The 13,042-nt window shown below is 39.8% G+C and overlaps 1 protein-coding gene across 1 annotated transcript in view; it reads left to right on the top strand.

Moving 5' to 3' along the window:
• The first annotated feature begins 7,955 nt into the window (after positions 1–7,955).
• The window catches only part of sugct (succinyl-CoA:glutarate-CoA transferase), a 160,400-nt gene continuing 155,313 nt past the window's right edge, over positions 7,956–13,042 (top strand). The window contains exons 1-5 of the mRNA XM_080417147.1: positions 7,956–8,078; positions 8,994–9,045; positions 10,286–10,359; positions 11,293–11,378; positions 12,895–12,945. Coding sequence (XP_080273273.1) covers positions 7,997–8,078; positions 8,994–9,045; positions 10,286–10,359; positions 11,293–11,378; positions 12,895–12,945 — 345 coding nt within the window. The 5' untranslated portion in view covers positions 7,956–7,996. The remainder of the gene's footprint in view (positions 8,079–8,993; positions 9,046–10,285; positions 10,360–11,292; positions 11,379–12,894; positions 12,946–13,042) is intronic.

Genomic DNA, 13,042 nt, shown 5'->3' with positions numbered 1-13,042 from the left:
GATTTTTGAGTAATCTGCATGAAACTTTTTACACATGAACGTAGGACCTCTGCCGACAAAAAGTTAGTAGCGGATTTTCGATAAGTGAAAAAATTCAGAAGTTATGAGCCAATGACTGTTTTTCATATAATTCAAAATGGTGGGAGATCTAAAGGTCAGAGGTCAAAAGTCAGAGTGTGAAAGTTGTTCAGCATGAGGAGACGCATATTTGAGTTTCATGGCTGTAGGTCAAACAGGGCATGAGTTGTACCTGTTCAAAGTTGGCATTTTGCGATAGCGCCACCTTTTGACGAAAGATTGTGAGATTTATTTCTTGATAGTTTTTCATGACACACTACCATATGGCAGAGTTTCGTAAAAAGCGACAGCACGGTTCAGCCAGAACTGCGAAAAGTGGCAGAAGAAAAATAATGCCTGAGCTCTGGCCCCGTAATTAGACTATTGTCATTCAGGATGGAAAATAAAGTTGACCTTGGCTTTTGGGGAGAAGTGGAACTTAATTTAAGTTCCAGTCATTTAAGTTTAGCGTGAGGGAGAGGGTCTACTCTGAGTACTACAGCAGGGGTCCCCAAGGTTTTTTAGGTCAAGGACCACTTAGTTAAGGGAGAGATAAAGCAGGGACCCCACTACATATTGTATAAAATTTGTGTTGAAGATTAAACCTTTTCATAGATAGATTCATAGACTTGTTTGACAGCACTGTCATCAGTGTATTTATCATACGTTTCAAACTCTCAGTACTTAGTAAAGTTGACCCTAGGCTCTCTGCTTGGTCTGCTCTTTTCCCCTCTACACTCTACCTCTTCTAATGGTCCCCTCAGAATATAGGGATATTAGGGTTCATGTGGTCAGGGCCGGATTACCCATAGGCCGTTGGGGGCAAGTGGGGGCGAGTGCCCTGGGGAATTAAATAACATAACCTTAACATAACCCTAACCCTAAAACCGAAATGAAGTAACCAAAAACCGAAAAGAAACTAACAAAATCCGCCAATCTTTCGCGCAAGTGCACGATTTCGGCGCCCGCGCGCTTTGCGCGGGGGGCACCTCAACTTGAGGTCGCCCTGGGGCACCACATAGTGCTAATCCGGCCCTGCATGTGGTTAATGTAAATAAAACAAAAAGGTCCTATCACACAAAGATTTGGAGACCCCCCTGTAGTAACTCTGAGAACCCCCTAGGGGTCCCCGACCCCCTGTTGAAGACCCCTGCTCTACAGGGAATTACTTGATATCTACACTACAGAAAACATTCAGTTGGATATTAAACACACACACACACACACACACACACACACACTCTGCAGCCTGCAGTGCCTTACAGAGACGAGAGAGACTTCTCCATAGGAGGTGTTTTACAGAGGGAGAATACTTTTCCATATGACTGTTAATGATTACTTTAAAGAGGTGGTGCCATGTTTTTGCACTTTTTCTGTTTTTCATGTGTCTATGAGGTTGATAGAACTTCATTAAGCCCCCCGGTGGTGGTTTTATGGTGTTTTATGTCTTCTCTGACTATTTGGAGTTTCTTCCTGGAGGCTGAAACCTTGAGGGTCAAACGTGCCAATAGAGAAACAGCGCTTTGACATAGTAAAAACATACCCTCCCCCTCATTATCATAACACAGCAGGTGTGGGCATGAGGAGGAGGAGGGACTAGGGACAGGTGGGTGGTGCTAAGGTGGTGGAGGAGGTGCTAAGGTGAGAACCAGGTATATTTAACGAACTGGAGGCGTGCCCACATAAAAACATAATTTTAACAATTTCTGTACACTTTTTTGAAAAAAATCTTCCTCCTAGTATAACCATAATACCTGATGATTATGTTTTAGGGGGGGGGGGGAAATCACGGCACCCCGTCTTTAAGACGTGAACATTGTCATTTTTTGTTTTGTAACGTTAAATACAATAGATTTTATTAATAAATTATAAAAAAAAAAATATATATATATATATATTTTTTTCCCGATTCCGATCTTTTGAAAATGACGTGATCGGCCCCGATCCCCGATCGGGACATCCCTACTATTTGACACTGTAGGCTAAATAGTTTGCAATAAATTTTTTTTTTCTATTTCTATTTCTAAAATATTTCGTTTTTGTTTCTGTTTAGACTGTACAACGAATAAAGTGATATTTTGATCACTGTCAACATGTCTTCTCTTGTTTAATAACTAAAGGCAATCTAGCTAAGCAACACATTCAAATGAGATTATAATATAACATATTATGTTACAGGACGACCCATTTTCAACCTATCTTCATATAATTGGTCCTCACTTATGTTCAGGATAAAATGATAAAACATAATTCTACTCGGTCTGTGTCGGCCAGGCCACCGGCCAGGGGTCCTTGATGGGGTTCCAGCCAGGGGGTCCCCAGCTAAATAATTAATAAAGCAAAGCAAAACAAAAAAAATTTGTGTGTATATTACATTACATTAAAGTCATTTAGCAGACACTTTTATCCAAAGCGACAATAAGTGCATTCAACATAGGTAGGGAACGAAAATACTAATCACCAGAAGTATTAAGTGCATTCTCTTCTAAAACAAGCAACTAAGAGTATACCTAGCAGCACTAAGGTAAAAGTGCAATATATCAGCTACCTACTTTCTTAAACAGATGAGACAAAAAGGAAAATCAAATGAGCAAGAGCTAAAAAAAAAAAAGTGTATCGAATAAAAAAGATCCAATCAAACGATAAAACAAGAGCTCAAACAACTAGTTAACGAGCTCTTGTGTATTTTAAACAACAACACAAATCTTGAATCGGGGTCCCTGGCACAACATTTTTCAGATGTGGGTCCGCGGCAAATACATATTCATTTGGGGGGCTTTGATGTGAAAAGGTTTGAGAATCAGCTGTCTTAAGCAACTAAAGCCCATGGTGACAGAACTACAGTACAATACCGTATGTTAGTAGAAGATAGTTTTACATACATACAGTCAGGTTAAAGGTTATTTTTAGAATTGCTATAGTCATGTGATCAACACAGATCTGTCTGATTTTCCATATTCCATCCTGATTGTCTAAGATTGGCTTCAAAGATTGGTTAGTTTTTAACGAAATGCCTCAAATCATGAACGCAGCGTGCAATTTCCGTTAAATTTTGCACGCACATTCCCACTAGGCTGAGGAAGAAATGCCACTTGAAAATGTTGAAATCAGACTCATGGTGGCTCTATAACAGGCCAATTTGCGGTTTTTAACTCATTACTGCACCACGTACACTCCCTAGAGGCAAAGGAAAAACCTTTGCCCTGCATTTTTAACATCTGCCCCTTAGAGCGCCACCAGGAAGCCAATCTGGGGACCCTTGTAAAAGAAAAGGAAAAACAGCGCCCTCTGCTGTTTTTTACCTTTTAATTTGACTCTGGGGGGGAGCTCTCAATATAATTTGGGTACAGGAAATAGGCCCGTTTGGTCTGCCCTCAGCCTGCCTCCTCCGGTGGTGCGCCCATGTTTTCATTCCCACTGGATAACATTTCTTCCACAGAACACAAACAGCATTTCTCTCACAGAACATGGATGTTATTGTAGACAACAAGGTTTTTGCTAGCGTACTTACGAGAGTTGCTCAATTACACAACATTGAACATGTATAACCTCTTCAGCACATCTGTTTGAAGTATTTGATAGATCGGCAAGATGTTTTGCATGTTTGCCGACTGGATTTGAAAAAAGACACATTTTTCAAGCTTGGCCGACCGTGTGTTCGCTCCTTTCCGAAGCCTTCCCAGAGAGATGGACAAAGGACGCTATTGTTTTGGTTTATGTAAGGTAGAACAAGTTAAAATGTTGACAGACCAAGGCATTTCCACAGCATATGCTGGGCAGAACGCAAGTACAGACGAAGCCATCGCTACGGGTCAAGTATCTATTGTTTATGGATCTCAGGAGACTTTTGTTGGAAATGACAAATGGAGGAAAATACTACAAAGCGATGTTTATCGACAGAGATTAATAGGATTGGCTGTAGACGAGGTCCATACTGTTGTGCAATGGTAAGTGTTGATACTGTTGTTGCATTTCCTTCCTTGCTATCAGCCCTACCAACTGTATACTCACTGTACAGTACGGTCCTATTTCACGTTGTTTTCGAAGTACCCTCCCTGTTTAAACCTACTACTTTTCTGAACCTGGACTGTATGAACTGCAAACTATTACATGTTAAAATGTAGACCGATGCTATAGGTTCCATCCTATAGTTTCTATATTTTCAATGTACGTATTATTATTCCTGATTGTCAAGACTGATGGTAGGTTCTCCATTTACATTTTTTTACATTTACATCCTAGATTGATGTTAGCTAGCCTGTAGCGCAACCTCTCGTCTTAAAAAAAAAAAAAAAAAACACTTTCACTATTCTTTATTTTTACTACAGACAAGAGGCAGCGCTACGACAGTGTTCGGGAAACGGCTCAAAAGTAACATAGCGTTAAGGATAACTCCTTCTAACGCTATGGACCAGAGCTAGATTGAATTATGTGTTTACCTTGCTTACTGTTAGTCGCTCTAGATAAAGAGCGCCTGCTAAATGACTAAATTGTAAAAAGAGATGTTAGAGACCAAAGGACTTCCTAGACTTAAAGGAGAAATTTGGACTAAGTTTTTCTTACCTTTTCTATGATGTTATGATATCTTAGGATGAATGGTACAGTAGAAAAATGTCATAACTCCATCCCGGGTCCGCCACAGCTTAAAACGTGCGCGGATAGGCCTTGCGCTAGATCGCATATTTTGATACCTTTTTTCTTTCTTTTTTTTTTTTTTAGATCTGACGTTCATAGTGACAGAACACTATCCAACCAAAAAAAAAAAAGAATCTAAGTCTCGCTAGACGAGATTGAAATCTCGAGATTTCAATCTCGTCTAGCGAGACTTCTGTTTTTTCTTTCTGTCTCTATGAACGTCAGATCTAAAAAATAAAATAAAATAAAAAAGCTATCAAAATATGTGATATAACGCAAGGCCTATCCGCGCACGTTTTAAGCTGTGGCGGACCCAGGATGGAGTTATGAAAATTTTCTGTGTGTGTGAGTGTGAGTGTGTGTGTGTGTGTGTGTGTGTGTGCGTGCGAGCCAGCGAGCGAGAGAGAGAGAGATCATGCATCATGCTAAACGTGTTGCATAGCTAAACCAGTACTGATTTTTTTATTTCAACATTTTGGGGGGGCGGGGAGCAGACCTCTGTTGCACCATTCCGCAAGTGGTGTGGATTAGTTGGAGAGCTGCGTGGCATCTTCAAAGTGGCTGTGCCCGTCCTGGCTTTGACTGCCACTGCATCCGTGAAGACAAGAAAGCAAGTCAAAGAGCATTTGGGAATGGAGGAGTGCGTTGAAATAATCAGAAATCCTGACCGCCCAAACATACGGCTTGCAGTGAAAAAGGTGCCTGTTGACCCATCAGAGACATTTGCATGGCTGTGCAAAGATATTTCTGTTAAAGGACCACACACTGAGAAGACAGTTATATATACACTACAAGCCTTATTGACTGTGGCAAACTGTACAATGAAGTCTTACAAAGGCTTCTTGGAGAACAGATAATACACACTGTCGTAGCTTCTGATCTGCCAGGTAACAGACGTGTGGATCACAGTATCATGATTGTTTCTTGTGTATAAACCTTTCTACTTGATGCATATGTGATGACTCTCTCTGCTCTCCTACTGCTGTGAGCATGTTGGTTGACTACACATTTACTCTCATCTGGGACTTTGTCAAACATCCACAAAATGTGTTAATCAATTAATTAACTCAAAATGATTCATTGTTTATCTATTGATTAATGATTAGATAATTGTTTCCTCAATCATTCAGTCATTATTCAGTTTTCATTGAATATTAATTTGATATTATTCTAGTTCTTCATTATGTTATTGTATGATCATCAGTATAATTGTTTAATAAAATGATTCTTGAAATTGTTCTTCTGTTTTAATATTCATAGTGTTGTCATGACAACCTAGTCATGGTTGTCATCAAACAGGTGATTGTAATGTGAAATGACAATGTGTCACTGTAAAATGGAAGTCAATGAGGAGAACATTTTTGGATCAATTTATATTTTTTCCCATTTTTTTCTCTCCCCAATTTAGTTGTTATAACAATTAATTTCTCCCCACACAAATTTCTGTATGTCACTGCTGTTGTATCCTACTGACCTGTGTTGCCAGATTTTGCGAGGGAAATAAGCAACCAGGTCTATGAAAACGAGCCCAAAAGAAGTGACTATAGGCAACATGAGCACTAAATTAAATTAATTAAACCTATATGCATATGCTTGAAGATCGGCTATTTGAAAATAGCAGATCTAGAAGCTCACAACGCGTTGCGATGTGAAAAATGTGGAATATTATATATTTTAGCAACACATATCTTGTATAGGGGTCCCTGGCAAAAAATATTTTCATATGGGGGGTCTGCGGACAAATACATATTAATCTGGGGGGTCCTTGACATGAAAATGTTTTAAGAACCACTGGTTTAAACAACATTAGGAAACCCCCCCCAAGAAAAACTGTTTTAATATTTGAAGATGTTCCCAAAACACTTTCCAGGGTTAATTCAGTGTGACCAGAAGCAGGGATAAAACATGTCCCACCAGCCATACAAATGAATGACTAGAGGGGGATATCAATTGCAGAGGCATAGAAGCCTTTAGTAATGACAGCTTTTAAATAAAATGCATGTATTTTATTTTAACCCTGGGATCTGCTCTGCTCTGCTCTGCTCTGCGCTTCCGTGTGCGCTGCTCTGCGGCTTGCACCGTGACCTCAGCGTGCCTTGTATGCCTTGGTGTTTTAATTCACTGGTATGCTTCCTTCCTTACTAACAGAGTACAGAGGGTGAAAGTGAACAAAACCCTCTCCTCAGCATTAACTACTAATGTTGGTGCTCCCCAGGGTTGTGTAAGCTCAGCTGTACTTTTCACCCTTTATACTGACAGCTGTCGTACTGAGGAATGTCTGTCTGAATGTCGCACTGACAAACCAGACCAATACATTCTAAAGTACTCTGATGATACAGTCTTGATTTCTCTTTTGGATAGTTCCAGTGATCCTGGACTGCACCAACACAGAGTCAATAAGGTGGTGGAGTGGAGTGATAACAACGCTCTTATCATTAACACAAAAAAGACAGAAGAGATTGTTTTTGGTGCTCCACTAGAGATACACAGATCCCCCATTACTATTCATAGTGAACAGATCAACCATATGTTCGTATACATACCTAGGAGTAGTAATAGACCACCTTTTGTCATGGAAAGACCAGATTGAATCAGTGGGTAAGAAGACAAAACAAAGAGTCTATTTCCTTCGCCGTCTGAGATCTTTTGGTGCTAGTAGACAGATTCTTCTTTTGTTTTTCACTTCTGTTATTATGAGTGTTCTGCAGTACCGTATACCACCTGGTATGGATGTCTGTCTGTAGCTTTAAAGTCACAACTGCTGCAGCAAGTGAACTATAAGAATCTGGCCCGGTCCACGTTAGAACCCACCATACGCGCCTGGACGTAGGGCGTACCTTCTTTTTATTTACCTTGGTTTGGGAGCGTGTTCAGGATAGGGGAACCAGTTAGCTCATAACGTGTTCAACCTCCACATAATACTTTATTTCAAGCCCCAGTGAAAAGACAGTCATAAAACCATTTTATTTCACACAGAACTCCATCAAACAAAACAATAATGGTCTTTGGATGTATTTCTCTTCCTTGGCGTTATAGAAACAAGTTTCGTTGCGCTGAACGCAGCTCACAAAATACCACTTTAACTTCCTGGTGTTGCGTCGTATTTAGTGACCCATCTAGTTCAGTTACCGCAGCGTCCTCCATGTTTTTGGCATTGAGAGCAGCAACTGGTGGTGATTATGAGGAAGAACAGCGACCCCTCTGGTCAGTCGGGTTGAGTAACAGAATTCGATGGGTCACCAGATTGTCCGTAACAGCGGTGTCCCCCTCCAAGCAGCACGGCAGCGTTAGAACAATAACAAACATGTTCAAAACATGTGCTTCTGCGCTGTGTCCACGAGCTTTGACGTGCACGCGCTGCTTCTCATTATCAGCAACAACAGCAGGTATGACACATTATACAAAATATATATAATGAGTATTACTAAAACTGCTTTATTATCCAGCAGTGGTGTAAAGTAAGTACATTTACTCAAGTAGCCTACTGTGTACTGTACTTTTATTTTACTTGAGTATTTCCAATTTTCAGTATGTTTTACTTCTACTCCAAGTAACAGCTCAGAGACAAATATTGTACTTTTACTCCATTACAATTATTTTAAAACTTTAGTTACTAGTTACTTTGTAGATTTTGATTATTATTACATCAAAAAAACATACATTACCCACTTCAGCCCTATTTACATTTCTGCTTTTTGAAAATAGCAGATCTACAAGCTCACAATGCGTGGCAATGTGATGCATACATTTGCATATACATTTGAAAACTAGGTGAAATGGGACATAATGACTCTACTTTTGATACCAATACTTTTGTATTTCTATATTGCCGTATTGATACTTTTACTTTTACTTAAGTAAAAAAATTAAGTACTTTTTCCACCACTGTTATCCAGTCCAGAAAAGCTGTCAATGTGGTCAAAGTCTAGAAGCCAGACTTTTACTGCGTCATACCTCTGGCCTCGGTTGCCGCCTAAAAATAACAGATCTACAAGCTATCAACACATCACAGTTGGGACGCCTTGATAGCTTGTAGATGATTTGTTCTTTTTAGGAATGATTGTCTTATAAATGAACCTGTCGTAGGCAAGTTCGTTTTTTGAGTGGATTGAAATGCAGTCAATGTGGTTCATTATTTCTGTCTATATGAGGCGAGGACATGAATGAATGAACGGATGAACGAATGAACGAATGAACGAATGAACGAATGAACGATTGAATGAATGAATGAATGAATGAATGAATGAATGAATGCAAGAAAGAAAGAATGCTGAAATGTTTGTATTCATTTTGTTTGACAGGTGGTGACAGTGTTCGGCCACTAGAGGGGGTCAGAGTGCTGGACTTGACAAGGTAAGGCATCTGGATTCTGGAAGTGTGAATTTTAAATTATACATCTTAAACATGTATATTATCACGCATAATGTGTGAGGCGGCCGTGATTTTTCCACGACTTTTTTAATTTATTTGTTAATAAAAAATGTAAATGTTTATTCTATTTGAAAGTGAAATATTCCTTTAAAGCGAAGCTGAAATGTCCCATTTCTCTTTCTCTCTTGTGACTTTTGATAACTTTAACTTTAACTCGGTCTAGAGAGATTTTGTTATTAAACTGTAGCCACAAGCAGTTTAGATGTTATCTGCATCTAAGTTGTAACAAGCTCCATTGACAGTCCATTCATGAAACAGAAAAGTCCTTTCTGATTGTATTAAAACGATGAATAACTCACCAATATTGCAGCTGTATACGGACAGCTTTGGTTCTCGTATTTGTTAATCATAACATTATCATGTTATGATTAACTTTCTGTCAATAAACTCTGAGCAGCCAGAATTCTTTCCTGTGTTAGTTTGGAAGCAGTTGTTTTAAATCACAGAAAGTTGCTCATAACATGACAATGGAGGATTCTTTTGGAACACAATCTTGACACAGACAAAGAGGATAAGCCACGCTTATCTGCTTTCTGTACAACTGCAACATTGGTGTTTTTATCGTCATGCAATACAATCAGATAGGACTTTTGTGTTTCATGTATGGGCTGTCAACAGCTTGTTGCAACGTAGATAGTCTCCGTGGCCAGACTGTTGCCTCCCACAATTTTCAAACGCTTCCGGTCACACAGTCTGGATTAATGGGGAAAGCGGAAGCCCCGCCTCGTCTTTAGTTTCGTCTTTACAGTCGCACAAATGTATCCTAATATAAATCAAAATCATCTAAGTATATATCGCTTGCTGATTAGCAGAAATGAAAAAAAAAAAAAAAAAGTAACATTTTAATATAACTCTGATATCTGGATGACAGACACAATGTAGAAAGTCACTGTTAATTTACAATCTCTGAAGCCTGTTTGAATTGAACTCAACTCAACACAGCCAGAGAGACCGTTTTAAAACATCTGTCCCTCTCTTATACTGTGTGTGTGTGTGTGTGTGTGTGTGTGTGTGTGTGTGTGTGTGTGTGTGTGTGTGTGTGTGTGTGTGTGTGTGTGTGTGTGTGTGTGTGTGTGTGTGTGTGTGTGTGTGTGTGTGTGTGTGTGTGTGTGTGTGTGTGTGTGTGTGTGTGTGTGTGTGTGTGTGCGTGCGCGCGTGTCAGGGTGCTGGCAGGTCCGTTTGCCACTATGATTCTTGGTGACCTGGGTGCTGAGGTCATTAAGGTGGAGAGACCAGGTGGGTGGATATGAAGCTGTTTGAATCACTATAATCTTTATTGACACAAGCGGAGAGAGGGAGAGTAAGGATACAAAAAATAGGAAAGAAACGGGTCAAAAGAAAAATCAACCATTATTATGTATATGTATGCTTATTACACAGTTTGGTTGAATGCTTGATTCTGATTGGTCAATCACTGAATTCAGCTGTGTGTTATTTCTGGATAATGACTGATGAGCTCTATAACAGACCGGTGTCTAATCAAAGGCTCAGAGCACCTGCTGCGCTGCTTGATTTGATCCTGTATCCAACATGACAGCCATGTAAACAAACACACAATGTCGTTTAAAGCCAAACATTGCTCTCAAGAATGTTTTTCAAAACATTTGAATCGAGAAATAGACAATAAAATGCAGTAAACGTAAATTGATTCTATTTGATCAACACATCCTGTTGCTTTTCGAGGCGACCATGTTGCGCTGGACGGACGGCCGCACCTGGCATAAATTAATGGAATACTTTCATTACCGTAAGCAAGGAAATACTTTGTTTTGTTGTTATTTTTAGGTAATTTAATTAATTCATGTATTAATTAGCCTTATACGCAGGCTAATTTAGGCTGATAAATTTAGGCTTCGCCTCAGGGTGTAATCATCCTGTCAGGGTTTATTTCTCAACAATGACCGGCGCGCCGTCAATTATCCCTTATATATAGCATAAAAAGTAGAAGGTCTGTTACAAATGTATGCTCCTTATGAATGGGGAATCATTTAAGATGGAAATAAACAGAATTTCCACTGGCAAGAAGCACTGTTGCAACAAACAGAGACATAATCTACTCTACCAAACACACATCTCTGAATCTTTTCGTGCTGTGTGTGTGTGTGTGTGTGTGTGTGTGTGTGTGTGTGTGTGCGCGTGCGTGCGTGCGTGCGTGCGCGCGTGACACAGGAGCGGGAGATGACACCAGGTCTTGGGGTCCACCGTTTGTGGGAACAGAGAGTGTTTACTTCCTCAGCGTGAACCGTAATAAAAAGGTAAACACTCTGTTCAAACTGTCATTTTGCTTCTCAAACCTTTTTCATTTCAACGACCACCCATAACTCTGAGGACCCTTTTCCACCGGGGTTGAACCTGTTCGGTTCTTTCTTCCCGCCTAATTTTGAACCAGTTCGAGTGTTTTGACTGAAAATAAGAACCTTAAAAGTTCGTTCGGAACAGGGACCACAGAATCGGTGGTTCATCTTGTGAACCGTGACGACATACGCGTGTCAATAATCAGTTGGTTGGAAGAAAGACGGAAGACGCGATGCGATATCATATCTAAACATAAACAATGCCAACAGCACGAACGCTCGCAGGTAATCTAAACGATCCGCCATCCTAATTAAACCCAAATAGCTTTATAAGCATTAAAAAACATACATTGATATTGCTAAAGCAAAAATGAAACAATCCAACCAAAACCAAGATTTAGATGTACGTACAAATGGGATCCAGATGTGTAAACAGGGGGCTGTCACATTCACGCAGGAAAACACGTTGATACTGTTTACTTCCGTTTGTGTTGTGTTGTTTTGTGGTGTGGTGTTGTGTTGTGTTGTGTTGTGTTGTGTGTGTAATGACGTATCATTCTTCTTTTCAATATTTGGTGTTTAGGTACATTAGCGCCACCAACTGAACTGGGGTACAAAAGCTCAGTTGAAATCTGGTGGAAGTGCAAGCCGGTTCGCGGCCAGTTTGCTAGAAAGCACGAAGGTTCCAAGAATCTTGAATGCCACTGGTTCTAGAACCAGTGGCGTTAGTTCAGCAAAAGCTAAGGTATGGCAAGGTTAGGGTTGCCAACTCCCAGAGATTAAAATAAGGGACACCTATCCTGGGCGCGCAGCCAAAATCTTTTTTGGGGGTCAAACCCCCCAAAACCCAGAAAACTATGCATTATACCTATAACACAATACAAACACAATGGTCTTACACCTGCATTAGGCTACTATTCATGATTCTTTAAAAACAAAAATAATATATTTATATATATATTTTTCCTGGAGCCAAGGTATGGCACCTGCCATACATTATTGACGCCCCTGTCTAGAACCAAAGTTCTCTTTGTGGAAAAGGGGCCTGAGAGTGTACAGATGGAACCAAATTCCATTTGTATGCTCTCAGTTACAGACCTGTAAGAACCCCCTCAAGGAACCCTGAGGGTGTTTTATTAAAATTATGGATTATGGATTCACAGCTGTTCTAGGATCTGTGCCATGACATGGTCAGAAAACATCATGTTTGATACTGTACGTCACATGGTTTCTCTGAAAACAGTCATATCACGAGATATTGATTGGAATATGCAGTAGCCAATGGAACAACGTTAATCTGAATTTCAATTCCAGCTAACCAAAAAAATACACTTTTTTTTGCCATTTTAGGGAAACACAAGAAATAACAGATGAAACAGATTTTTGATGTCATAACACCTTTGAATCAATATGATAATCAGATGCACAGTGTTATACTATACTTACAGCTGTTCTGGGGTCTGTTTTTACCCTGCAGAGCATTGCAGTGGATCTCAAACATCCTAAAGGAGTCCAGATCATAACAGAGGTACAAGTCGGATCTTTTATTGTGTGTTACTGAAGCTTTGTCATGTGAATGTACATGTCATTCATTCATTCATTCACAATTTACAATGTAGGCATTT

This window comes from Gymnoscopelus braueri, assembly GCF_963280865.1.
Source record: "Gymnoscopelus braueri genome assembly, chromosome: 21".
Taxonomy (NCBI): Eukaryota; Metazoa; Chordata; class Actinopteri; order Myctophiformes; family Myctophidae; genus Gymnoscopelus; species Gymnoscopelus braueri.
The sequence above is the reverse complement of the archived record's forward strand: the minus strand, read 5'-3'. Positions and strand labels throughout refer to the sequence as shown.